The sequence below is a fragment of the Pempheris klunzingeri genome, chromosome 9 (genome assembly GCF_042242105.1).
Source record: "Pempheris klunzingeri isolate RE-2024b chromosome 9, fPemKlu1.hap1, whole genome shotgun sequence".
Classification (NCBI taxonomy): domain Eukaryota; kingdom Metazoa; phylum Chordata; class Actinopteri; order Acropomatiformes; family Pempheridae; genus Pempheris; species Pempheris klunzingeri.
In genome coordinates, this window is record NC_092020.1 from 24,736,164 (window position 1) to 24,762,759 (window position 26,596).

General features: G+C 44.4%; 1 protein-coding gene across 1 annotated transcript in view; it reads left to right on the top strand.

Moving 5' to 3' along the window:
* slit3 (slit homolog 3 (Drosophila)) overlaps window positions 1–26,596 on the top strand; it is a 235,551-nt gene that overhangs the window by 27,230 nt on the left and 181,725 nt on the right. Inside the window, exon 4 of the mRNA XM_070836538.1 lies at window positions 2,742–2,813. Within this exon, the coding sequence (XP_070692639.1) occupies window positions 2,742–2,813 (72 nt within the window). The remainder of the gene's footprint in view (window positions 1–2,741; window positions 2,814–26,596) is intronic.

Genomic DNA, 26,596 nt, shown 5'->3' on the forward strand with positions numbered 1-26,596 from the left:
CTGAGTGGCAGCAACATGTGAATCTTTCTAAATGGAGATCACACATCTGATAACGAAACTGAGAGGTGATGGGCTGCTTTAGTGTTAAAAGGCTCGCTAATGCGGTGTGTCAGGAAGGGTCAGAGGTCAGGGGTTAGGAGTGGGGGGGGGCAACAGGAGGCAACATAGCTCAGAGTCAAAACTGTCAAAACTCACACAAGAGTTTCATTTTATTATATTTAAGTCATTTTGAAATGTGCTTTTATGCAATTATAAGGTTTTTATAATGATAGCAGTTTGATATGTATGACGTATACAGAGTACCTGAAGTCAATCCAAGTACAGAAACACAAGTTAATCGTCACATTTGTGGTTGACAGTATTAAAGAGAAGGAGTCTCTCTCCGACTAACGAAGGTCCTGATGTTTTTTTTTTACTTCAGTGACGGTGAAATGCTTTTTAAAGGGCTTATTTGACAGGATCTCTGATGTTGTCTGTCAGGGGGAAAGGTTAGAGGCGGGAGGTCACGGTGCTGAGTCTCTGTGATTTATGGCGTCACAATGCGAAAAACATGGAGCTCGTTTCTGTCGTCTCACTGGATGAGGCGTTCACACGCGTCTACACATGACTTATGAAGCGATAGTTATGGTCATCTGGTTAATTTAGGGACTCCAAGTTGGCCCGAGAGGACCAAATGTAATGATTAGCTGATCTTTAGTCGTGTCTACGGTTTTTATAGGGGAATTCCAAGTGATGTGCTTTTTCTTCCTTACAAAAATATATCAGACTTCTTCATCTTGAGGTCGTGGTCCAGTGAGATCAGCCCTCTTCACTCTCCAAACCATTTCTGCTGGACTTCATGGCGATTCTGACTAACAGGGATAATTTTCCAAATTTTGAAAGTATAGTGCCCATGAACTTGTGGTCTGGTAATATTTCAGTCGTTCCAAGTAGAATAATCTTTTCATTATTATTTGAAAATACACAAAGGATTCTTCTCTTAAAAAAAAGCCATAACTGTTTTGTGAGCGAGCGTTAGAGTGACTCATGACTGTAATAGTAGCCGATCTTGTGCTTTACTTTTGTAGCAGCAGTTATTTTCTAGGAGCAGGGGTCAATTATTTCAAATGGTGGATATCTCTTCTTGGACTGCAGCTCTCTTTCCATCGGTGCACACAGTGCGGAGCGAACGTCAGGGTCCTGTTATCATTATCACGGGGGTTAAAAGGTCGGTGTCTGTGCCTTCTCCGGCACAGATTCTACTCTGTGACCCTGCGACCCTCCCCGCCCTTCTTTTCTTTGCTTTTTCCCTTCCACGCCTCGTTTCTCAGCCAAATGCTTTGGTAGCTTGATAACACTTTCACTCCCTCTTCTCACACTGTCCTCATCGGTCTCCGCTGCAGCCAACCCCTCCCTCCCTCCCTCATGCACACACACTCACATCTTTCACCCTTACATGCTCCGTCTCTCCCTCGGTCCTCACATGCACGTCTGCCTGTTGGTCAACAATCATTCCTTCACTCATTCCTTTGTAAATTATGTCCATGTGTTCATTTCATGCGCAAGAAATGGTGTTTTACGTGTAAAATGAAGAAGGCGTCGGACACGAGAAGCTGCCCGGCCATTAGTGCCATTTCATAGGGAAGAAGTAGAGGTGGTGACGTAGGCCCAAAACTATGCAAATGAAGAACATTAGATCCGGAGGGTCTTAATATAGAGTTGTTTCTGATCATTTACTGTTATCCATCTGCTAATCACTGAGAGCCAGCCCATCCTACTGCTGATGGAGAGATAAATACTTAATAAATACTGGATTGTCCATCTATTCAGGTTTATCTTCTTCTTCTTTAGTCTTATTGACCATTTCTGTTTGTCTAGAAGAATGGTCTTTACTTTTTTGGTCACTTTATTTATATTATCACCTGTTGCCAATGTAATAAATCTGTATTATTTCACCTGAGGAGCCTCTTTATAGTTTTTTTTTAATGATATAGGACTGTTTATGTTGGCTCCACACACCTGGCACTACTTCTTCTTCAAAGTCTGGATTCAAGAACGGAAAACCTCTCACACCCGTTTGTCTTTACTGGTATTAGTGGAGTGTTTCAGGACGGAGTCACATTAACGAGAAAAATGAATTAAATATGAATTCTTGGCTCTTGCGTTTTGTGCATTTTTGTGCTGTCAGAAAAAAAAAAACAGGCCACTGAGCTTAAGTTCATGTTGTCCACACATGGAGAATTTGGCTCTTGACTGATGGTCCAGTCTTTTTCTCTTCATAAAGTGACAAAACAACTTGAACAATATGTTCAGAACACACTGAGGATAGTGCCACCACAGTGGATTACCCTTTACTGAAAACGGAGATGATGCATGGCGCCAGGAGCCCGAACTTATCCTCCCTGCACTCCCAGGTCAAAGCACAGGCAGGGATGAGCGTGATAACTGGCTTCAGAGAGCTTACAGCACGATAACCTGTAACTGACACACACACACGGACCACAGCGTGATAACCTGGAGGTCACCATCACAGGAAACTACACGGACGTTCCCATGAGTTTGACCTTTGAACCGCGAACCCGCTGACCTACAAAGTGATGCAGTCGCCTGGTTTCTGATAGTTCAGTCAACACAAATGTATGAATCGGAGTGATTTATGAGTGTGTGTGTGTGTGTCTTTGCCCTTCTCTGTTCACGCTCACGTTCCTGTTTGAGATGAAACCGTGTTACTTCAGCTACACTTCCTCTCTTTCCCTCCACAGTCGTCTGAACAGAAACAAACTCCAGTTCCTCCCGGAGCTTCTCTTCCAGTCCAACCCCAAACTAGGACGACTGTGAGTACACCTTTCTTGTTGTTTTTTTTCTCATCTGTCCACCCTGCGATCCTCCGTTCCTCAACTCTCCCATCTCTCTCCCTCTCTCTCCCTCCCTCTCTCTCTCTCTCTCTGCCCTTTTCTGTCTCTTTTGATGTGTTACATGATCCATTTGAAAACACAGCCACGGTGCAATGTCAGAACTTTTATCCGGGTTGAGGGTTCAAGTCCCTCTCCAGGTGACACAGTGCCGCTCTGTGCTCCTGTCGAGAGGTGAAAAAGAGTGTGTGTGTGTGTGTGTGTGTCAGATGTGTGTGTGTGTGTGTGTGTGAGTGTGCGCACAATTTTAAGAGGTGAAAGTGTGCCTGGAGTGAATGTTTTGCTTGGACCTGTGAGGAATTTTTATTCGGGAATATGGAGTTTTCTCAGAGTATTCAGAGTGTAAGAGCAGGTCATACTGATGCAGAGAAGCCTCCCACTTGCCCTCCGTCTCTCTCTTTTTCATCTCACATTCCCAGACATACTCTCTCTCTCTCTCTCCTCTGTGTTTCAGCCCCATCGGTACCACCATGTCTCATTTTATTCCCCCGTGCTCTCTCTGTCTGCACTCTTTCTTTCCACTCAGGTTTTCTATTTGTCTTATCCTCAGAAAGTCTCTGTCAGCTCAGGCTGGAGGTTGAAACACCTTCTAAACTTTATAGCTGCTTGTATTGGGCTGCCTTCAAGTAAAGTTAGAGGTAGAACCTGCGTGCGTGCGTGTGTGTGTGTGTGTGTGTGTGTGTGTGTGTGCACGCGTACATTCACACACACACCTCTTGCTTGCTTTTGACTGTATGTGTCTGCAGTCACTGCTGTGTGAATGCGTGAGCGTATATATTCTACAGTATATATATAAATTCATGCATATTGATGCATATTAATATACTATCTCAACATCTGCATCAGTTTGTGGTGTGTGTGTGTGTGTGTGTGTGTGTGTGTGTGTGTGTGTGTGTGTGTTGCAAGGTGTTAGTATAAGGAATACCAGCACTGGGACATTAAACTTCTCACTTCTCTCGCTCTCTGTTATAATGTTTCCATGAGGCGGAACGACTTGGGAGCTCCTGTAACCTTTCTTTGTTGAAAAAGTATTTTCTTCCTCTGGATGATCTTTTTGGTGCATTTGACATTATTGAAGTTTCAGGTGTTCTCAGGTTATTTAAAAGTGAGTTAGACCAACTCAAATTCACTGCCTGACGCCTGTAGAAGTTGATCTCAAGAGTTCTGTGGGCTGCTCCTTCACATAGAAGAGCGGTTTGGATTCAGAACAGCGCTGTTGCAGCGTCGTAACTCGTCATAATCAAAATGTCCTATGAAACCTCTCGTATGGTCGTTACGCCGTGATCCACCTGTGCAACGTTCATGTTCGCTATAACAGATCCAGCCGAGGATTATCCTGCAGGAGTGTGAGGCTGTTAATGTTCCCCAGCTTATTTCAGATGGAGCAACCTATAAACTCTCAAGCCTTCTGGCAGCTAAATAGTGTGAGCTCCTCCAGGATCTATGGTGCGTCGCCTCATCTGTCCACAGTAAAGCCTCTCCTGACATTAACACAGGTCATATCTTCAGTAGATACTAGATTATCGCTGTCCAGTGACTAAACTGGAGGATTAAATGCTTCTTATATGGAAAAAAAAACCCATTTAAGAACTCATTTAAACTTTTCTTTTATCATGAAAACTTAAGAGCATATCTTTCATTGGACACTAACACTGTGCTGCTCAGTCTATTGAAAACATTTTCCAAAACAAAACCCCCTTTGTCATCTGACAGACTCATATTGAAACCGAGCTCAGGGGTGAAAAACAACAACAAAAACAACAAAAACAGTAATAATAATGGTGGTTTATGATGATGACAATAAATGGACTCGTATTTTCTGTACCGCTGGCTCAATATGATCTCTTGTGTTGGCAGAAAAAGCCGCAGAAAGATGAAATCTTCCCAGTGGGGTGCACACTGTGAAACCTCTTATTTAAAACTCCGTACGGACTGATCATGTGTTTCATATATTTGTGGTGGTGCGTGATCTATTACTGAAGACAGCAAAGTAGACTGTTATGGCTCAAAGCAAATTGTCATTTACGTCAACTGTGGCTTCCAGGATCACACACAGTCAAAACCCCTCATGTGAACGTCCGGGACACACACACACACACACACACACACACACACGGGCAAACACATGCAAACACACACTCGCTGTGTTTACCTCTTATTTCCAAGCCTTGTTCTTCATGAGTGACAGTCTTATTTCCTCCACCGCCTGGCTTACTATTCTATAAAACCCCTAATTGGTCTCGATAGCTCTTATTTATCGCCGGGCGAATATGGATCCCTATAGAGCTCTCAGACAACTCAGTAAGAGAGTGGAAAGGGTGAACATGTTCCAAACTTAACATTATAAATCTCATGTTCTTTATATCCTTACTTTGCCATCAGCACAATCTAAATTACAGTGTCTGGAGTTTCCTCCTGCTCTTGATTTTTTTTTTTTCCTTTCTCCTCTTTTCTCGTTTTTCTCTTCCATGTGGGTGCATTTTATCCCATCCACGCCGTGCTTTTCTGCGAAATTAAGGAAGCGGTGTGTGTGTAAGAGAGAAGAAAGACAGAAGAGGGAAGAAATGCAGGTAAAGTAAGAGCAGAAAAGTTAGACCGAGGGAGGGTGAAGGGGAGAATAACAGCAGGAGAGTAAGGAGGAGGAGACGGGGAGGTTTGCTGGTGGCTTTCTGGTTTGGGTTCATAACCTTCCTCTCTGTCAGCCTCGGTTAGATATTAAATGATGGCAGTGTGATAGGAATTACCTCTTAACCCTCCTATTAAAGCCCTGTGGTCTGAGGTTTGGAGGAGAGAGGAGAGGGAGGGAGCTGGACTAGCATTAAGGGAAAATAGGCATGGGTTGGAGGTTTTGCTCTCGAGGAGGGTGGGAGGTAAGGGTAAGAGGTATCAGGCTGGATAATAGTTTTTACCCGAGTCTTGGATCCCGGCGAGATGAGCGAAGCGCACGAATCGAAGAGGTCGGCCTTGTGTCATATTGGAAAATGTTCTAATTGAGCAGTAAGTAGGGATGGTGAGTGCCTGACAAAGACAGATGAGCGATAGGTATTGCGGAGGTCATGTGAAGGAGGGGAGATGGATGGATGGAAGGATGCTGGTGGCGGATGGAGGGAGCCAGTAGATGGATGAAGGGACTGGAGCCTGTGACCCCACATAGGTGCTCGGTTCGGGGGGGGAGGGGAACACAAAGATAGGGATGATGAGATGGATGGATGGTGAACTGGAGTCTGTGGGTTCCAGTGTGTGCAGTCTGTGGTCGTTTTCCCCCCACAGTTTTCAGAGACTGTGGTCTCACAGCACATGCACCCAGACGCACACACTGAGATGGAGCTCTGAGGAGAATATATTTGCTAGAAAGGCATTGGGTCTCTGGTTTGAAAAGCAACAATCGCGATGGCTCAAATGGAAAAATGCAAGCCAATGGTTAGAGGGCTTTTGTGCATGAGTGCACATTACAGTGTATCAGTGAGGTTTACTTTGCTAAGTGACTTGATGGCTGTTAGTCTCCCGTCTAATAACACTGACCCAGACTGAGCCTCATCCTGTTATCTTGACTTTCTGCTCTGCTAGTTTGTGTGTGTGCATGTTTTACGTGTGCATGCCTGTGAAAGTGTGTGTGTGTGTGTGTGTGTGTGTGTGTGTGTGTGTGTGTGTGTATGCGTGCAGGGGCCCCCGCATTGGAACCAGCGCTGGTTTGCTGCCAGTGATCCTCATGAAGCAGCATCATTCTCCCCCATTAAAGCGGCTCAGGTTACAGCTGATTGGTTTGCATGAGAGGAGTGGGGTGCGATGAAGAAGAAAAATGAGAGTAACGTCAGACTGGAGAAATATTTCCTCCTTTCCCTCACCACTGTAGCTCCAGCAGGGCCTCAGATGCTGAGTATTACATAACGTACGAGGTGATTTCTGACCATCTTTCAACATTTATGGACACTGAAGTAAAAGTGCTGTCTCGCTGTTATGATGTGAACCCAGGTGCGTTTTACAGATGAGGGTGTCATGTAATTTTAAATGCAGATATATGACAACAGAGTCTGTACTTCAACAACTTTACTGTTGACCATAATACAATCTTCTCCTCTCATGAATGAAAAGTTGGACGTTAGCCAGTCAATTAGCAGATTTAACGACTTTGTTTTAGTGTTTTACTATTTACTATTATACCCTAATGTCCACAGAGGCCACTACTGAGCAAAAGTTACCTCAGTTTGAAATGACAAAACAAAGAAACTGATAATCTAGCTGTCAGATTTTAGTTTGCGGACTTGTTCTATAGAGCAAAACTTGTAAAGTCCTGCCTTTAACGTGTCAATGTCCTCACCGCACCCTACAAAATGCACCACAGCAGGGATTCGAGCAGCCAAACATTCAGCCTAAAAGGGTTTTATGGAGGCTTAATGGACAGAGAAGTGAGTTCCTGTGCTATCCTTTCAAAGTGTCCTCGAGGTTGATGCCTAATCCCCATGTGTTCGCTCGCTCTGTGCCGGTCTGGAGAGCTGTGGGGATGAAACAGGACCGAGAGCGGGAAAGATGGATGGATATGTAGAGGAAGGAACAACAGATCTTGACCTGGGACGCTGCCAGTCTAAACGCCCCGCTCACTGATGAGTGGGCGGTAATGAGACGTGGTCCTCGGCACCACTGGGTTACCCTTGAGCAAGGCACTTCCCCTCCAGATGCTTCAGTGCAGCTCCCAGATGTGAAAGACTGGACGTCACCACCATCCCCAGGAACTTTAAACACAACTTTGCCGGTTAAGTTCGGGGAAAAGAGGGCGGAGGGGGAGAGGAATGAGGAATGAGAGAGGGAGGGAAGGCTAAACGGAGCGGGGGGTCATTTGAGATGTCTTTTCCTCCTAATTAAGTTAATGGAGAAAGACGAGGAGGTTGCCTTTAATCTTGGCTAATTGTCCATTTAGAGGCGACTGCCATAGTTTACCTGCAGGAATGCTACGGTTAGTGTTACAGGAAGTGGGTGTGCTCTGCGTGTCCAGTGATTGGCCGCGACAGACGGGGGCCTCAGCGGCGATTGGTGGGAACGGTCTGTAAGGGTGAGGGGTGAACGCTAAACCGCCTGAACTCATGTGTGTCTCCTCTTCTTCCATCACAGGCCGGTTCACTCAGTCACTCTCTCTCGCTGTTCCTCTTTTTTTCTTTCTTATCCAGCCACCCACACGCAAACAGAAGAAACAGCTTTGGTGTTTGTTTTGCTGTCAGGAATTGTAAGATTGTTTTCTTGTCACTAGGCTCCAGGCCCTCTGTTTGGTTTTCACGCCACTGGGTGCTGGCGAGAAACAAATAAGTCCCAAACACACAAACACACAGAAGCACACACAAGTACTCTCTCTCTCTCTCTCTCTCTCTCTCTCGCTCTCTCTCTCTCTCTCTCTCACGCCATCTCGCCCGCACAGGCACTGGATGCAGGATTGTGGGTCAGTGTGTGTGTTGCTGCATGGTAGACTTTATACTAAACCACACACCCAAGACTGAACTTCCTAATAATTAAACATGACTCAGAAGTACAAACCATGCTATGCAGCTGCACCGCAAGGCTTGTAGGACCTGACACGCAGCTGCACCACAGTGCCCCTGCACAGCAGTGCACAAGTTTATCAATCTTACTTACATCCATTCTTTAAATCTTTCTCGGCATAATTGCCTCCTCAAACAGGGGACGACACCCTAGTAGGTTGAAATGGCAGTAGGTGTTCTGGCACGGAGCTGCACCAGGAAGCCCGTAGGCTCAGGGATGGAGCTGCATCACAGGGCCTACACTTGAGATTTACTGGTGGATTTTTACAGAGGGAACCTCACCAGAGTTCCTCTAAAATAAGGCTGCTCTTAGCGGCTTGTTTGTGTGTGTGTGTGCTTTTCCCACAGCCCAGACAGCAGTGCGATTTTGTCCCAAGACATATTTAGATAAATACACACTGCAGAGATACCGAAAACCAAGAGAAAGGGAGAGAGAGAGAGAGAGAGAGAGAAAGAGGGAGGGAGCTGATATCAGATCAGAAATGCTTCATGATCTCCTAAAAATTCTTTCGAACATTAAAGCAGATAATGAGATACTGATTAAATGAGTCACTGTTGGATCTTTGCAGTGACTTTTAAACTAGCAATCCGGTTCCCATAGTCAGGATAAGGAATCAAGAGGAGCCGATGGACTACTGACATTGTTCTGTCAAAAGAAGAATCGGCTGTTACAATGACTTTGCTTCTCTTGCTTTTAACTCCAAGTTTAGTTTTGTGTGTGTGTGTGTTCGTATATTTATGCAGATCATCTTACTATACAACTGCCTGTGTGTGTGTGTGTGTGTGTGTGTTTTCGGTCTCCTGCACCAACACTAAAACACTCTGCAAAGTTTGTGAATGAGAATGAGAAGTTTGGTTCTCTTGCTGTAAAAGCAGCCAAGGGGCCAAAACCGTGTGTCGGCCATCGTCTGTCTTCTCGTGTGGATGTGTGAACACAAGTGTCGGTGAATTCATCAGCCAGGCGTCTTAAAGTTCACAGCAGCAACACCTTTCCCTCTCAGCTGCCGACTTTAGCAGCTAGCCAGCGTGCCGCAGGGCCAGAACCTATGAAATGTTCGTGGGAGGCCAGAGGCTTTTATATATATATATATATATGTATTTTTTTTTGTTGTTATGGCAAAGAATTTTTATTTGCTTGCACTAAAATAGCACAGAGGCTGCATGTGGTAGCAATTTAAACTTGCAAATAAAGGTGAGCTGCATCAGGGAAGTAGCCACGGAGCTGCTGGTGCACCAGTAGTGAGGCCAGTACTGTACATTCATGTCTGTGTGTGCATATGTATGTGATTGTGATTGAAGTTCCATGTCTTAATATGTGCAATTAGGGGTATATATATGTGTATGAATACACAGTATGTAGTGTATCTATGTATGTCTGTGTTTCTTCGTATGCACACTGAATGTGTATACACAGTTTGGTAATTTGTGACTCTGCTTACGTCTGCATATTTGCTTATATGTTTGTATACGTCTTGCATTTGTTTGTACATGTCTACTTATATGTATGTCTCCGGCTTTGCTTGTGTGTGTGTGTGTGTGTGTGTGTGTGTGTGTGTGTGTGTGTGTGTGTGTGTACATATATTTAAGAGAGAGGCAAACCTGATACGGGGCCAAATGCACTCACACAGTGTTTGTTTAATCACAATTTAGGTTTACATGAGAACACTAATCAAAAGCAGACTCGGCTCCCTGGAAAGCAGGAGGAGGAGGAGGAGGAGGAAGAGGAGGAGGAGGAGAGGGATGGATAAGAGAAGTGAGGGAGAGGAGGAGATGAATGGGGGGCGGGGGGGGAGAAATCAAGCCGGGGTGACAGGTGAGGACAGGAGGAGGGAGAGGAAAAGACGGAACAAAATGAGACACTGGGTTTTTTTTTTCCTGACTAATGACCTCGCTCTGATTTGAGATGCTTTATTTTCCCTAAAGGATATTTTTTTTAAAAAAGGCAACTGGAGTCTGGCCTGCTTGTGTGTGTGTGTGTGTCGATGGGGTGGGTTTCAGTAGTAAAAGCACAATGGAGTCGTATACACACAGCACTCCATCACTGACAAAAGTGAAACCACTAAACAAATGTAATGTCCACCATAATTACATTCATGTGTATATGCTGATAGAAAAGACAGATTCTTTCCTCAACAAAGCTCTCAGTTTTATGTCATTTTTTTCTTTGTAGCACGTTTTTTCTCTAGCGATGACTGTTTGTTTCAAACCCGTTTTTCACAGTTTCCTGGGGAGCACGGTGAATTAGTGGGTAGGACTCTTGAGGCAAAGGTCAAACTGATGATCATCTCCCACAGAGGAACCAAAAAATGCAGCACTAAGTCAGTCCAGCTAAAATCTTCCCTGAACTTCATTTTCCCTTATAATCATAATATAATTTTGCCACGAGTGCCGTGATGTAAACAAGTGTTTTAAACATATCGTTTGATTTAATTTAACGTGTCGTTTTTCAAGTGGTGGCTATCTGATTTCAAAATAAATCTCTTCAAGTGTTGCAGCAGTTGAAGCAGCTTTGGCAGAGTTGTGGTGAAGTCATCTCAGGGTGTCTGTCTTCAGTCTCCTCCTGAATTCCTGGAAACACTGTTTCCAGGTTATTTACTCTAAGGTGACATATGGGCCTACGGTCAGTATAAATTGACGCTCCGGCTCAGCGTGAAGCCAGAGAAGTGCTGAAACTGTGTGTTATATATTAGCTCACTATTCTTAAATGTGGCTCTGTTCATGGGAAAGTCCTGGGAAGCTGCAAATATGACCGACATGTCCTGAAACAGCCCGGCATCCCTGGGAGTTAAGTGTGCAGTGCAAAATGAATGTTCAGTGTCAACATTTATTGTAATTGCAGAAGGTAATGAGCCCTTTGTACGGCAGTGTGGACAGTAACAGAGCATTGAATTAGTACGACCGGAGTGTGTGTCCTCCTGCACAGACACCTCAAAAAGCATTTCACACACAATGTGTGATGGGATGAACTTTTTTTTAGGGTTTAGTGAGTGAAAGTCTGTGGAATTGTTTCAACTCATGTGTGTTTGAGTGAAATATTTTCTCTGTGTGGGAGGTCTACATAGCTACTGACCATTATTATGGCTACAGACTACATGGTTAGAGCTGGATAATGTCTCTCTCTCTCACACACACACACACACACACACACACGGACACATGTAGGTGCCCACAGAGTCATACTCTCTGTGTCGGGGCCTCCAAGTGCATGTGTGCATGCATGCGTGTGTGTCAGGAGTTACACTTGTGATTTATACTGTTTAAGTGAAGTCTGATTGTTACAAATGAGCTCAAACTGTTGCTGTTGCTCTGGTGTAATCAGTCGTACACACTCACACACACACACACACACACACACACACGGAACGACCCGCTAACACTGTCTGTATCTAACCATCACACACACACACACAGAAACACTAGTGATATACACATCGACCCACGCACTGTGGAGACACACAAACAAACACAAACCAGTTCTGTCGCTCTTTCCTTCTCTCCTCATCTGTCTTGCTGTCACACAAATACATCCACACGAAGGCCGGGCTCTCACGTATGTTACAGCTCTTTCTTAACTCATTTAAAGAGTGGAAGAAGAAACCAGCGGCCTTAATGTTTCCTTGCATCCTTTCCAGATACGTCTCTCGGTGGGCTGTAAATCCTGCTGAAACATTAAGACGACGTACATTTGATCAGTCCTGATAAACCAAGAGGAGTCGAGTTCTCTCATCGTAGGCATGAAGGGAACATCAGCGTGTCCCGTTATCTGTGTGATCTGAGTAATCAAATCAAGCTCAGATCTTCCTGAACACACAAAACATTTTGGGAATAAATTCTTGCTAAAGTGCAGCGTCACGCAGTGAGCGGCGTGCTGTGACTGAATCAAAGCTTGTCTGTTTGTCATTACGTTACTATGGTGTAACATGCTGGCTATAAAGACCTAACTAAGTCTAAAAGCTGGAAGCTTTTACATCATCCATCTACCCCTGCAGATGAGTCAACAGCAAAAATAACAAACAAGAGCTGCTACATGCAACATTTTAACATCACTAAATCATATCCATGTCGATGCTGAAACATTAGAATAAACACTGCACAGGAAAAAGCCCCCCACCAAGAAGATTGGCAGCTTCAACCCCGAATAAACCCCCGAACGTTGTGTGGCACCTTGTCCATTTGGATCGCTTTACCGTACGACGCTAGAGAGGGTGCTGCTGTTCTTCCAGCACAAACAGAGCTGACGTTTCAGATGGCAGAGGCAGATAACAGATTGAGTTAAGGACATTTGATAAATCACTTCCAACATTATTATCCTTTTAAGAGAAAACCTTTTGACGGAACAGCCAACCATCCTCTTTGTGGACGTAAGCAGTGGCGCTAACGGGAAAAGTTGTCTTCACTTTAGAAACATTTGCTCTGCCAATACCACAGATGGGCGACAGAAGCTACCAATCATCTAGATTTTCATGGTAACTACTGTATACTAAGCTACAACGGTGCATTTGACAATTACAGCGTGCACGATACATTGATATTTAAGGTGCGCATTGCACCTTTAACCACACAGAGTAGTTACAGAGCAGATTCCTATAGTGAGGTCGTATCTAATGTGCTCCCAGAGACTTCAGACCCTCAGCTCTTCAATTTGTGTCGTTACTTCTTTGAATTCGTCACTCTGTTATAGTAGTGACAGCACAACACAGAAGGGAATTTATTCAGAAGAGAATTTAGAGAGAGATAGAGGGACGGAGAGAGGGAGGCAGAGGGAGAGAGAGGTAGAGAGACAGCCACATGAATGGGGTGAGAGGAGATTTAAGCAGGCCTCCTCTAAATACAGAGCACCGCAAAGCCACTTTAAAACCTGTAGAGATATATTTATACATCACACACAAATACACTCAAACACACACACAAACACTCGAAAACACACCAACAGTATGTGCAGTGTCCCAGTTTACCACCCCCCCGCCTTCTCTCCCAAACCAGTACCCAGAGAAAACCCCCCCAGTCTGCCTCAAACAGGACTTCAGACTCCTCTGCTGCCGTTATGTAACAGGCCTCCACCTGCTGAGCTCAAACACAAAGCTTTGAACTTTAAAATGTCTCGACGTGTGTTTGTTTCACATTTACATTCTAGAAACATTAATAAACATGTTATTTCCAGACAAATCATCCGTGCTGCATGTGAAGGGATGTTTCTAGCTGAGTGTGTGCCTACCCAAATAAAGGCATACTGCGATGGAGAAGAGGGCTCGTCGTGTTCGGAGAGTGAATGAAGAGATAACTGAGTGGGAGCAAGTAGAAGGCAGTTATTTTTAGGTTGAGAAAGATAATTAAAGATCCTAAAAAGCCATGACAGTTTGTGTATGTTGTTCAAATCAAGTTACAAACATGAGGGTTTATCTTGTTTGGGTTGTGAATTCTTCTCACGGCTGAAAGTGCGCGTGGACGTCACTGTGCGCTCTGCGTGAGAGAGAGAGATAGCGAGAGAAACGTACTATTAGCTGTTGTGTTTGTGCTAGCGTGAACCAAACAAGCAAAGCAGGAATGTGCATATTTGTATTCAAACAGAAATTTGAGACCATGAAAATAAAATAAAATCCTCTGCCCGCCTCCTCGCATCGCTACTTTTCTTTTCTTTCCCTGTCTGTCACACAGTCGTGATTTTGACAGGTTTACTAATTTGTCAGTAGGCTAATGCTATGCAGACCTCCGCTAATCTGCCAGAGCTGTGTGATTGTGTGTGTGTGTGTGTGTGTGTTACTTTATCTGTGTGCATTTATTAGCGGTGTTTGTTCTGCAGGAGCATCTGCTCTCGCTCTGAGTGCGTGCTAGTTTATGTGCAGGGTTGCCTGGAGTGAGTATGTGTCAGTGTGCTGCTCTAACAGTCGTCAGGAGCCAGACAGCAGTGTGTCCTCCAGCTGTCAGATGCTCCCTGGTTGTATTTAAATATCCTCGACTTTTAGCTCTGTGTGCGTCCATCTCTGAAAAGAAGCTAAATTCGCCTCAAAAGCTCACGGTCTCTTCGACTTGCACGTAATCGGCACCACCAACGGCAAATGTAAAGTGCATAGATGAGAGAGAAAGCAGAAGTGAAATGTATATTTAGAAATGTAGTGTGTGTGTGTGTGTGTGTGTGTGCTGAGCCGCACACATTGTTCTCTGCGAACTGAATTTTGGTCACAGTTACAAGCACAGCGTCACGCTCGTGGTATAACCCCGTGGCCCTGTGTGTGTGTGTGTCAGCGTGCCTGCGATAGGTTTCTGTTTCAATCAAAGACAAAAGGCTCCAGTGGCCTGCCCGCTAATTCGTAGCTTCGCTTTGTAAGGCCACCAAGTCACCGCAGCCTCTTCGGTGCTAAACAATGCAGCTGCCACGATTGGGCCGTCGGAGATTATCTGTACATTCCTCTACTTTTCTACCAATGCTGCTAAAATGCTCCACCTTGGGCATAACCTTTGGAAGGTCTGCAGCTCCAACAGTGAATGTTGGGACAATATTTCCCACAGAACTTCAGATTCCTTTAGTCTGTAATGATACATTAACACAATGCAAAACTTTAATAATGCTATAATAATGTTATCTCCTGTTGGATCGTTTCGTATATGCATCGTCCATCCAGGTGCAACATCCAGCTGTGGATGTCTGAGATATTGTAAGATGGATGAACGAAACAATGAACAAATATGTGACAGAAATAAGAATCCCATCTGGGAGAGGGTTTTGTCTCCACAGTGGGTTCTATTTCCAGCTCAAAGACGGTTATTCTGTTTATATCACAACCGCATACCAGATTGTTCATTATATTTTGGATTAAATAGCAACCTTGTGTTGGCAGCAGTTTGTCAGCTTGAAAACACTAATTTACTGCTCCATTAAGTGGTAGAAGCTGTAACCTTTTTTCAGCCAAAATAAGCAGTGATCTATGTGTGTATGGTTATGCAGTGTAATTCAGAAAGTCGATGAGGCCTCTGTTCTCAGGTCCTGATGTGTGAAAACACTGGATAAATAAAATAAGTTATTTCTATAGGTAGTGGACCCAAAAAATAAAATAAAAGGTGGCACAATCAGCGAGAGAGAGGAAGAAAAACAAACTTCAAGTGCCAGCAGGAGATGATGATTATGGCAGAGGGATGTTTGATGTGTGGAAAAGTTTGTCTCCACCGCTGAACATCAATAAACAGCCGGCTGCAGTTACCAACACTGACAAAAGAGAAATAAACCGTGGAGATAGAGACACATACCGAGGGAGGAAAAATGATCGCAGCAGAAACAAAGAGAGGGAGGAGGAGAGAGGGAGAGAGAGAGGGGGGGGGACAAGATGGAGAGAGGGATGTATAAGATGCAGGAAAGCAGCTCACCGACTTGCTTCATATTGGAACCAAGCCTTACTTGTTATACGTGTCCTAGTTGCTTCCTAATGTAAGACGACGTCTGAGAGCACAAGTGTGTCATAAAAAACAACTCGGTTCGACTCCCAGAAGTCACCTGTCGTCAGCTCCAGCTTCAGTCTGACTTTGAATATTTCTTTGAATACAAGGATGCAGTGTTCTGCTTTTCATCTCTGAATACTCTGCAGTATTTTTCATGCACTTGTGTAAAGAGCTGATTAGAAACCGGGCCAAGCCAAGAAAATTGTCTTCCAGCAGCAGAGATGTAACGGGGGAAATGTGGTTTCTGTAATCCCCCTACCTCCATTATGAAAATCTGATTTCTTGTTTATGTGACATTGTAGAAATAAGATCACTTCAGTGAAACCTGGTTACTCAGTCCATGCAGATGTACGCATAGATGGATATAAAGAGGCACAGCAAGCACCTGTGGGGGAAAGAGAGACGGTGTAATAGCTAGAGACACACAGACCAGAAGAAATAATCATGTCGTCGGTCGTGAGACGGAGAACGTCTCTTGTCGAGGTGCTCTGTCTCACGAGCAGTGCGAGACAGCGAGAGGGGGAGAGGGAGATCAGCTTCCAGAGAGAGAGAGAGAGCAAATAAATGCCGGCACCAGTTAGTATCAGCGAGAGACCAAGCTAAATAAACGGCCGCAGGCGTCAAGTGGTGCCGAGCGCTACTGAAGTCCACGCCACCCACTGCCTGGTGGCCACTTTCATGTGGTCACTTAAGAGATGATGTCACTGGCCGCTCCTTGGCTGCGTTTCCACTGAACGGCTGCAAATGTTTCAGCTCCTCCAGTTCTGCGAGAGGATTAACGGGCTGATTCACACCAGATTTGTCCAACCAAAGGGATCTAGTAGCACTTAAAGGGGCTACATGTAGAATCTTAGCATCAGTAAGTCATTAGCACAATATTGAGTTTACCTTAAACACATGTGACATCAGAGAGCGAGGCTGGCACTTTCCTCTTATACTCTCCATTGATTTCCAGTATTCGCTTTTTGAATTACAAGACTGAATAGATTCATTTCTTTCTCATGAAGTCATCTCTCTTTTTTTTTTTTTCTGGAATTGGAGGTATTGGTGAGGAGCTTTCATCGAGATAAATGACGTAACTGTCAGTCTAGAGGGAAATGAAGTGAGTTAAACTCACTACCACAACTGTTGGTGATCAAGCTGTCCGTCATGTCACAGTTTTACGGCGCTGTTTGGGAAGCGGAGACAATATTCAGAGAAGAAAAAAGAAACGAATCTGTCCGCCTCTCTGTGAGCAGACACACGGTCTGTTCTTTACAAGGTGTTGGACACACTGCTGAGGAGCTGTCAGCTGACAAGAGCATGAACATGTCTACACACACACACACACACACACGCATATAAACACATTCATGCCACCTCGCTGACAAGGTGCTCACTGATCCTGCTGTCATGCATGCATGTGTGTGTGTGTGTGTGTGTTGGAGTGTGTTTCTTACACCACGCTGCCTTGTGCCAGCCACATGCAGATCAGACGTGTGTGTCAGGTTGTCTGGTAGATTGCACATGCATTCACAGCCAATGAAATCACCCACAAAGTCAGGGTGCATGCTCCAAAAAAAGAAAGGTGTGCTGGTGCCAAACCTAGTGGATCATCCTGCTAAATAAAAGCATCCAGTGATTAAAGCACCAAACGAGAGCTGGAACAGTCTTAGATCGGTTTTAGTTTGATTTATTGAGCTGCTTATCCACTTAAGGTTTTGTACTGTTTGGACAGTAGTGTAACACTTAGGTTGGTGTCACTCTCTCCCTTTTTGCCTCCCCCACCCCCCCCCCCACACACACGCACTCTCTGTCTTGTCTCTCATTCTTTGCCCTCTTTCTGGCATATTTGGCATTTCTTCCATATTTGCTGTGAGTGAATCAAGTCTGAGTCACACAGACATGTGGCTTTCATTAGACCTCTGCAGTGTCTTTGAAGTGTTATTAAGACGAACGAAGGCCCACAAATACACAAACACAGACAGGGGAACATATGGATGTACATCCTCAGGAATCTGCCGCCCATGTGGTCATATTGTTTTATGAAAGGTGTCCAGGCGCTGTAAACTTTTATGTGTGTTACGTCTGCGTGAGGAGTCATTTTCTCCCCAATGAGTGAGCAACACAACATTAGAGTAAACATGTGTAGCATTGTGCAGCAGGCTCACCCCGGGCACAATTATGTCAGCTCCTCCTCCTCGGGTTTATGTGCCTTTCTACATAAATACAGAAGAAACTCAAGGACATACCTGAATAACAAAATGATGACACTTTCCAGAAGAAGGACACAAGAAGCATGTGAGATGTTGGCGTTGGCCGAAAGCCCACAAGCCTGCTGCAAGTTCATCAGCAGAAATGATTTTAAATGCACCACCAGCATGTTGTAGGAGAGCCGAGTCACCTCCCTGAGTCTGTTTTCCAGTTGTCTCTGAATTGTAGATGTTCGAAATACGACTTTGAAGCTCAAGTTTCTCATCAGCCAATTTTGAAATTCGAACGTCTCCATTTTCATCACAACTTGGCACAATCGATTTGCTGATTGATGCAGTTTGATACGACCAGAAGCTCTGAAGTGGCTCCCGGATGGACTTTGAGGAAGAATCAGCAAACATGAATGCAGCTGTAGGCTTGTTGTTGTTGTTGTTGTTGCGTAAACTGTCGTGTCAGGCTCCCATCACGGCTTCACGTTGACCTCGCCGTGACCAGATCAGACAATCGGATCATGAAAGCCTGAAATCAGAGGACTGCTCAGCACAGATTGTCATTGTTTGTTTGATAGGCGCCAACAATCAGACAATCGGAAAAGGGCAGAAAATCAAGAGGCGTCACTGACGTCACAACCTCGCGAACACAAAGGATTGTGGGAAGCAAAGAGGCGGGAAGAATTTAACATTGTTGGTTTCAAGAGACCACAGAGATGCCAGAGATGTGTGTGTATCTCTGTGTGTGTATACATTACTGCGTATCATGTTTTGTCTGGTTTCTGTGTGCTTTTGAGTGTGTGTGTGTGTGTGTGTGTGTGTGTGTGCGCGCGCCGTGTGCTTGCTTTTGCTCGTATTTAACATTTTATATGAGTGTGTGATGACATGCAGTAATGCCACGGATAGCGGACATAGCTGTGCTCTGAGGCTGTTCTGATTTTAATTAGCACTGTCTCGTTAACACACACACACACACACACACACACACACACAGTTACGCACTCCTTCCTGGAACACTGTGGACCTACCACACACATATATGGATTATATTTTAAATGACGGGAATAAGGCTTTAAGCAGACACACACACACACTTTGGGGCCCTGATGCCTGCTCTCTTTGAAAACTTTGCCAAGTCTAGAGTGGCAGACATTATGCATGTGTGTGTGTGTGTGTGTGTGTGTGTGTGTGTGTGTGTGTGTGTGTGTGTGTGTGTGTGTGTGTGTGTGTGCGTGTGTGCGTGTGTGCGTGCGTGCGTGCGTGCGTGCGTGCGTGCGTGCGTGCGTGCGTGCGTGCGTGCGTGCGTGCGTGCGTGCGTGCGTGCGTGCGTGTGTGTGTGCACTACGTCGTGTGTGTGCGTGAGCTCCACTCTCATCGTCTAAAACATATCAGTGTGTATAATTACAGGCCTCCGGTTGGCCAGAAACATCTTCTGGAGTCAATTGGAGTGTCTAAGTACCTTATTTAGAAAAAGGCAGCATAACAATCGTCATCGTCATCATCCGTGATTTTCTTCATCATCAACATCATTTTGTTTTTATTTATTTGTTGCTGCCTTTATTTTCTCTTGAGCTAAATGGTCCTCTGTCTTTGTATTCAGAGCAGGAAGTCTTTAAAGCTAACGCTGCGAGCGCTCTCTCAGTCCTTTGGTTTTTACCAATATTATAATCGATATCATCATCAAATGACATTTCTATATATTTATTACAGGAATAGAAATAAAAGAATATATAAATAATGAAACAGGCAGCTTTGCTACTTATTCTGATACTCATTTACCAAACCGCTGAGGATGAGGATGCTTCGGCCACAGCTGCTCCCATTGAGCAGTGTCACCATCACCAGCAGCTTCGTTGGCTCGTTTTCTGGCAGTTATGTTTTTCATGAGAGAAAAAAAACTTTCTTTTTGCTGTCATGACTTAAATGCACACTTAACAGCAGCCTCAGGACGGGTCAGCACGAGGCAGAGAATCATGGGAGTAAAGTAAAAGTAGAACTACAAATACCTTGTATGTTATGTAGGTTGGATTCCTGTAGTGACATTCTCCTTTGGCTCGGTCCTATCAGGGCTTACAATCAATGACAGAGCAGCAAACACTACGCTAGCAGACATGCAGCAGATTTTGGATGTCTCAGTGCAGACTTGGAAAGTTAAATTGAAAGAATTGAGAGCAAAACAAATAGTGATTTAATAACGTCTTCAACCTTTGTTCTGTTTTCCATTCTGTCCAAGTGCTGAGTGGCAGTTTGTCTTTCGCCTGCTGACAAACTTCCTAACTCACAGAGGGATGTTTGTGTGGAGAGGAGAGCCAGAATGAGAGCAGCAGACAATGAGGCTAAACAGGAGGGGAGAGAAGACTGAGAGGTAAATGGCAGAATGTGGGGAGAGAAAGAGACAGTGGGAGTAAGTCAACAATCATCACCAGCAGAAAATATGTCCGACTCTTCTCCTCCTCCTCCTGTTTTCCTCTCCCGTCGCCCCCTCCTCGCTCTTTGTCTCCACAAACATTTGCTGCCAGGGGCCGACATCCTGGAGAGGTGCAGGTCACCACCTACACTGTGCTTGTCCTGACATTTCACAAGATATAGATCCCGTTTGGAGCTACTCTCACACTCACAACAACATGTGGTTTGAAATATATCACCTTAAAACAGCCATCATTTGTCGTGTGGTGTTTGTCCTGCAGAGGAGTCGTAACTTTCCCTGAGACGTGTCTGGATTTGAGGAATATTACGTCTTATTTTGGAGAGCGGCGGCATCTCTCTCCAGCTCTCCTTCCACAGTCCAGCCGAGAAGACACAATCCTCTCAGTTGTCTCCTCTGGGATCTTTTGGGATAATTGGAGTTCCTTTCAGGCCATTGTCTGTCTGTCAGCTCAAGAGGTTGACTCTCTGTGTCCGATGGCAGCGCAGCCCCGTGCTCGATCTCTATGAGTGCTTGTCTTGTTCGTAATCTGCTTCCTGTTTCCCCCAAGTGTGTTACAAATTACAAAGCTATTAAAAAAAAAAAAAAAAACAGATACCAAAATATTGCCACCACTTTTCCTCTGGGCTAATGAGCTCCTGACTGTAAACAGTGTGTCTCTCACTGCGAAGCACCACTTCACTTGTGCAGAGAGACCATTAGTGACTAATATTAACACAGCCAGGGGTTTTTTGAATTCACCAATTGGAGTGCTTTTTCACAATTTCCTGAAGAGTGGCTCACAGATGGAAAACACCACTTATCACACACATATCAGCTCTTCTCACGTATCCTCTGAGAAAATACCGTCTAAAATGCAGATACTACTCGATTGATTCATCTCTTTCAGGCTGAATACGCAGTAAAATCGCATTGCGTTTTTCATGTGTAAGCATAATTTGGCTTTTCTATTGCTTGTTTAGACTCTAAATGCGACCATTAGCGGGTGTAGCCCCGAGCTGTCGCGTAAATCACGCTTCCTGTTTGAAGTGCTCAGATAACTGCAGTAACAAATGTTCAGAAAGTATCTGTGGATTTATACAAAGAGGGACTCGGCACTAAACGCCTCACTTTGAGGTTTAAGATTCTTAATGGGTAATAAAAGGAACGTCTCTCTTCCCCTCCAATAATCCCTCTTTCTCCGTAAAGTGTTTCCTCCTCTTTGTACTACTTTAGGTCATTTCCACTGCACACACACACACACACACACTGCAGACACATTATACACACACATACAGACCCTCTATTAATCACCAGTCTAATTCAGGAGGTAGATGTAGTAATAATAGCAGTTTCAGCTTTTTGGCCGTGCTCCGCTGGTAAATAGACCATTCTACCTTTCCGGAAAAGGCTGTGAGATGAAAGACTCCTCGAGGAGCCACATTAATGAAATCTGCTGAGTGAAAACTGAACTGGGAGGAAGGGCTCTCTACCTGGAAACACACACACACACACACACACACACACACACACACACACACACGAGCGGAAGCAAAAGGCTTGTAGGTAAGGAGGCATGCAGATGTGGACACACAACGTACACACAGGTTTTCTTTGGAATATAGATCCTGATGTGCACGTATGCATGCGCGCACATACACACACATACACATGTTCTCACACACACACACACACACACACACACACACACACACACACACACACACACACACACCTGACTGCAGTGCTGACGGAGTTGCCTGCTGTCTTCAATGGGTCAGTGAACAGCAGCCATGCAGGGAGAAGTACAGGCTTCCTGTTCATTCTGCACTCTGTGTGTGTGTGTGTGTGTGTGTGTGTGTGTGTGTGTGTGTGTGGCACCTCTAAGTTAGTTAGATAGAGCACACACACACACACACACACGCACAGCTTTAAATACATCCCATAATTAGTCTCCAGCCTAATTGGCCTAATCACAACTCTGACAAGCTCTGCTGTGGAAACGGTTGCCGTGACAACACAAGTTTTGGTACAGTGTTAATTTGTTTGCTTCCCCCGAGAAGAGAAAACTCAAGACCAGCTTTCATTTATTTATTTTGTCTTTTGTTTTTTTATTTTGTGTTCACATCAAATTTTAGGTTGCGAAAATGTGTTTACGTGCATCAGAACTTATTTGAAAACGGAGAAAACTTTTGCTTTGCTCGTAAGTCTAAACACCCGTTTTATCCCTTCTTCCGTGTTTGTAGTTGTGTACTATTAAAGAATCAAATTCCACCACTAATTGTATAGTGTACAAGAGCACGCAGCCCATCGTTTCCTCCTGTTTTACTTACTCAAACTGTGATTTACTTAAAATACCTTCCCAGAGGTCCCGAAACAGGTACGCTGATGTTTTGGCGTCGGGGGTTACATCGTCCTGAGCGGCATCACTGTTAAAGGGTTAGGTCAACCAGAAGTGGGTCAGTGCAGGTGTACTGTCATTTTGGCTCAGTTTAAAGTTCTGTCTAGACTTCTGTTATTTTCCCGCACCGGGGTTTGACCTTTTCAGCAAGCAGTCTAGGATTCTGTGTTTAAGTGGATTTCAGTGTGAGATGATTCTGTCGGATTTAATTCTTTCTTACGTCTCTCAGGGAAAAGGTCAGAACAACGACCTTCTCGCTGATTCTCATACTTTCCGTCGTCCCTCTGTGGAGGAAAACTTAGCGAAAACTTTCAGCCGACCCTGCGCTGCATCGTACGGGGATGTGTTTGCCTTGACTCGACCTGACAGAGCACCCAGGCCGTGCTCTGTGGGGTCAAAGGTCAAGAGCTGGCAGCAGCGCAGACGCCGGGAAGGTAACATATGACCCCCATGATGCTTTGCTTTCAGTGCTGACCCAAAAAGCCATTAAGTGGCGTCTGCGTGCGTCTCGACACGGGTGAGAAACACAGACGCTTGTGTGTGTGTGTGTGTGTGTGTGTGTGGACGTGATGAGAGTTGCTGCTGTTCCATCACTTTGTCTAAGTGCTCCTCCAGACCCATCAGGCATGTTTACCTTTAACATGCATGTGCACATACGTGTTCACCTGAGTCTCTAATAGACTCGTAACCGCACTGACAGCTCTGCGTGTCGAGACGGGGGTCGTCGCATAATTTGTGATCCCTGAAACAAGCGCTCCTCGGTCCTCTCGTACATTCAGACCTTCTCCTCCTCTTCTTTTCCATCCATCATTCTCCTCCTTTACTCGTGCACTTCTTCATATTCTGCACTGCAGGAGTTCCTCCTCAAAAACTGTGATTTCAGGCCGCTTGGTGCTTAAAGTGCTTCTAGTAGTAGAACTTCTTCATAAAAAGGGTTCACTGGATATTAGGGGACAAAATACATTTTACTCTTTTTTTCATGCTCAATTTTCTGTCTTCTGACTTCATTAAAATTCAGATTTACATCATATTAATATGGATCCTTCTCCGATCCTGTCAGATATTATACGCATCATTTGAAACATTTAATGTTCGCTTTGCCTAGAAAGGATTCACGTGGCCCCGTCTGACTCCCTGCGTAGCGTCTGGAACAGAATAAACTGCAATCTGCAACAGCAGCAACATTTTGGAAGACGACTAAAATGAGAAAATCAAGAGACAAATGTGAAACCACTTGGAAGCATCCAGCAGGAAAAAACCAAATATTTTGAGATGCACATTTTTGTGTACGTAGAGCAGCTTCTCTCTCAGACAGTCTGTCCTTTCTCTCCTTGCAGCCACTTGAGACAGACAGGCAGAAGCTCATTTCTCCTGACATTTGTTTTCAATCTAAAGCGTCATCCTTACTTTTTCCACTCTGCAGACCTGGAATAATAGAATTAACCTATGTGCCGGCGTAGACCGCGGGAGGATATCCCTCTGTCTGTTTTCTGTCCTCACTCCTCTCTGTGTTTTTTTTTTTTTTCTTTCCTTCTGGCGCGCCTCCACCTGCCTACCTGTCTGTCTGTCTGTCTGTCTGTCTGTCTGTCTGTCTCTCACTCTCTTTCAGTCAAGCACCGTGGGCACAAAGTCTTTAGTGCCACAGAAAAAAAGCCAAAATGCAGATTATCTTTACATCCATCAGGCTTAATAAATCAGACTTGGTGATCCGACAACCGTTTCAAGCAACTAATCGCTTTTTTTTAGATTTTACAAAGTCCAGTTTTAAGTGTTCAGCATATACTTTTACAATGTCTTCATTTCTCACCCAGAAATCGCTGATACTTAAGGGTTTTTATTGACTTTTAATGAAGTTTGTCAAACCAAAGTTTGCCAGAATCCTTCTGTTTCATAAAAGGTGAACTTCCATCCTTGAAGAACATTTCTTTCTCTGTTTTTTTCTGGCCAACTTTCTCTCTGAGCCTCCCAGTATTAACTGTAAAGGGCAAGGCTTTGGCATCTTCCTCTACTTTTATCTTTTTATTTCCCCCTTTTTTCTTTTTGTCTGCGTCTGTCCTTTTCCTCTTTGTCCTTCTTTTGGAAGTAGATTAGTGGACACGTGCAGAAGTTGCTGTCTCTGCAGCGCCGCAGCCAAGGAGGTATTATGTAGGTTATAGAAGAAAGGATATTGCATTACTGCTTTTATGGACTTTTTATCCAAATGAACCCATTTGCTAACGGTTATAAACTAGAAAACTGATCATTTTTATGCCGCCCGTTGGTTGTTCAAGGCTCTAGCTTGTATCACGGTGACACAATCGAGTGAATTGTTGCCTCTCTTGCCACCTCCTCTTGGGACGACTAGTTCCTGCTCCCAAATCTCAAGTCAACTGTCCAAACTCATCGACATAACAGATGTGAAATCTGTTTTATGGCAGAAGAGGCTCCGGCACAGAAATATCATCAATTATCCTCCGGTCTTTCATCAGATGACCTCTCTCATTTCTGCGGTGCCTGACAGAGCAGCGTTTGTGGTCACTGTGTATGTGCATGTGTTCGCCTGCGTACGTGTCTGTCTGCGTACAGTAAGTGTTCAGCGTGTTTGTGCGTCTGCAGATGCAGATGCATCTGTGCACGTGCTGTCTACATGTATTTAATGTTAACCAAACCCCTTCTATGAGTTTTCTCTCTGGTTTGATCCTGTCATCAGAGATTAATTTGTCATTTCTTCAAGTCATTTAAAACCGTTAGAGAGAAATGAGCACTTTTCCCTGTGGCTGACCAGTACATTAACAGCACAGCAGGACACTCTCAGCCCCCTCTAACAGCTCACGTCTGCTAAGCTCGTTTACAGGGACCAGTATTAGCATATGCATGCAGTTGATTGAGTAACAAACCAGACGTGGGGACTTATGTCAAAACCCTGGTCTAGGTAGGATTTGATTTTAAAGCATTTCAACATATTAAAAGTTAAATTGAAATATTTCCGTGCGCTCCTTTTTCCTAGGAGAGTTGGCGGTTCACTCATCTTTGGTCGTTTTGAAAATTAAAAAGTCACGATGGCGCAGTCCTCAGCCAGCAGGACCGTACGGCACCGAGTGTGTGGATGCAAAAGCATCTTTTGTGTGTCTGTAAAACAAACATGGCCGTCTCTGGCCTATCTAAAGTCTCTGATTTCAGCTGGAACTGAAGCTGCCTCTGTGGGTCAATCATCACATTTTTTAGAAAGCTGGAAAACAATGGCTTAATCGTTCTCATCCATATTTTCCAAAGCTTCATTAGAACCCTGTCAGCAGCGTTTCAGATATCATGCATGACTTATGGAACAATAAAAAAAAACTGCTTTCGACATTGTAAGCTGCAATGTGACTTTGCTGAGATGTAGTGGTGGAGTGATTTACCCCCCATACAAGGTCATGACAATACTTTAATAGAAAAAAGAAAAAGAATATATGTACGATGACATGGAAAGGTATCGTTTCTCAAACACAAGTGAATAATGGACATGATATTACAATAACAGACGACATTTTGAAGATCAAGTGTGCATTTATTAACTGTGTCTCCTCCCCTTAAATCCCCTGATTTAAGCATGAAGTCCCTCGAGGAACATTGACTGTTTTATAAGAGAGATCTGGTGAAACTGGTCACGCTGCAGATAGAATATTAACCTTTTCTATTCAAAACATTAGCATTGCTCATAAAACATTTCTTATGATACTTTTAGTTTTGGCCCCCGGGTGCATCAATAAAGAAAAAAAAGAATGAATCCATCTTCA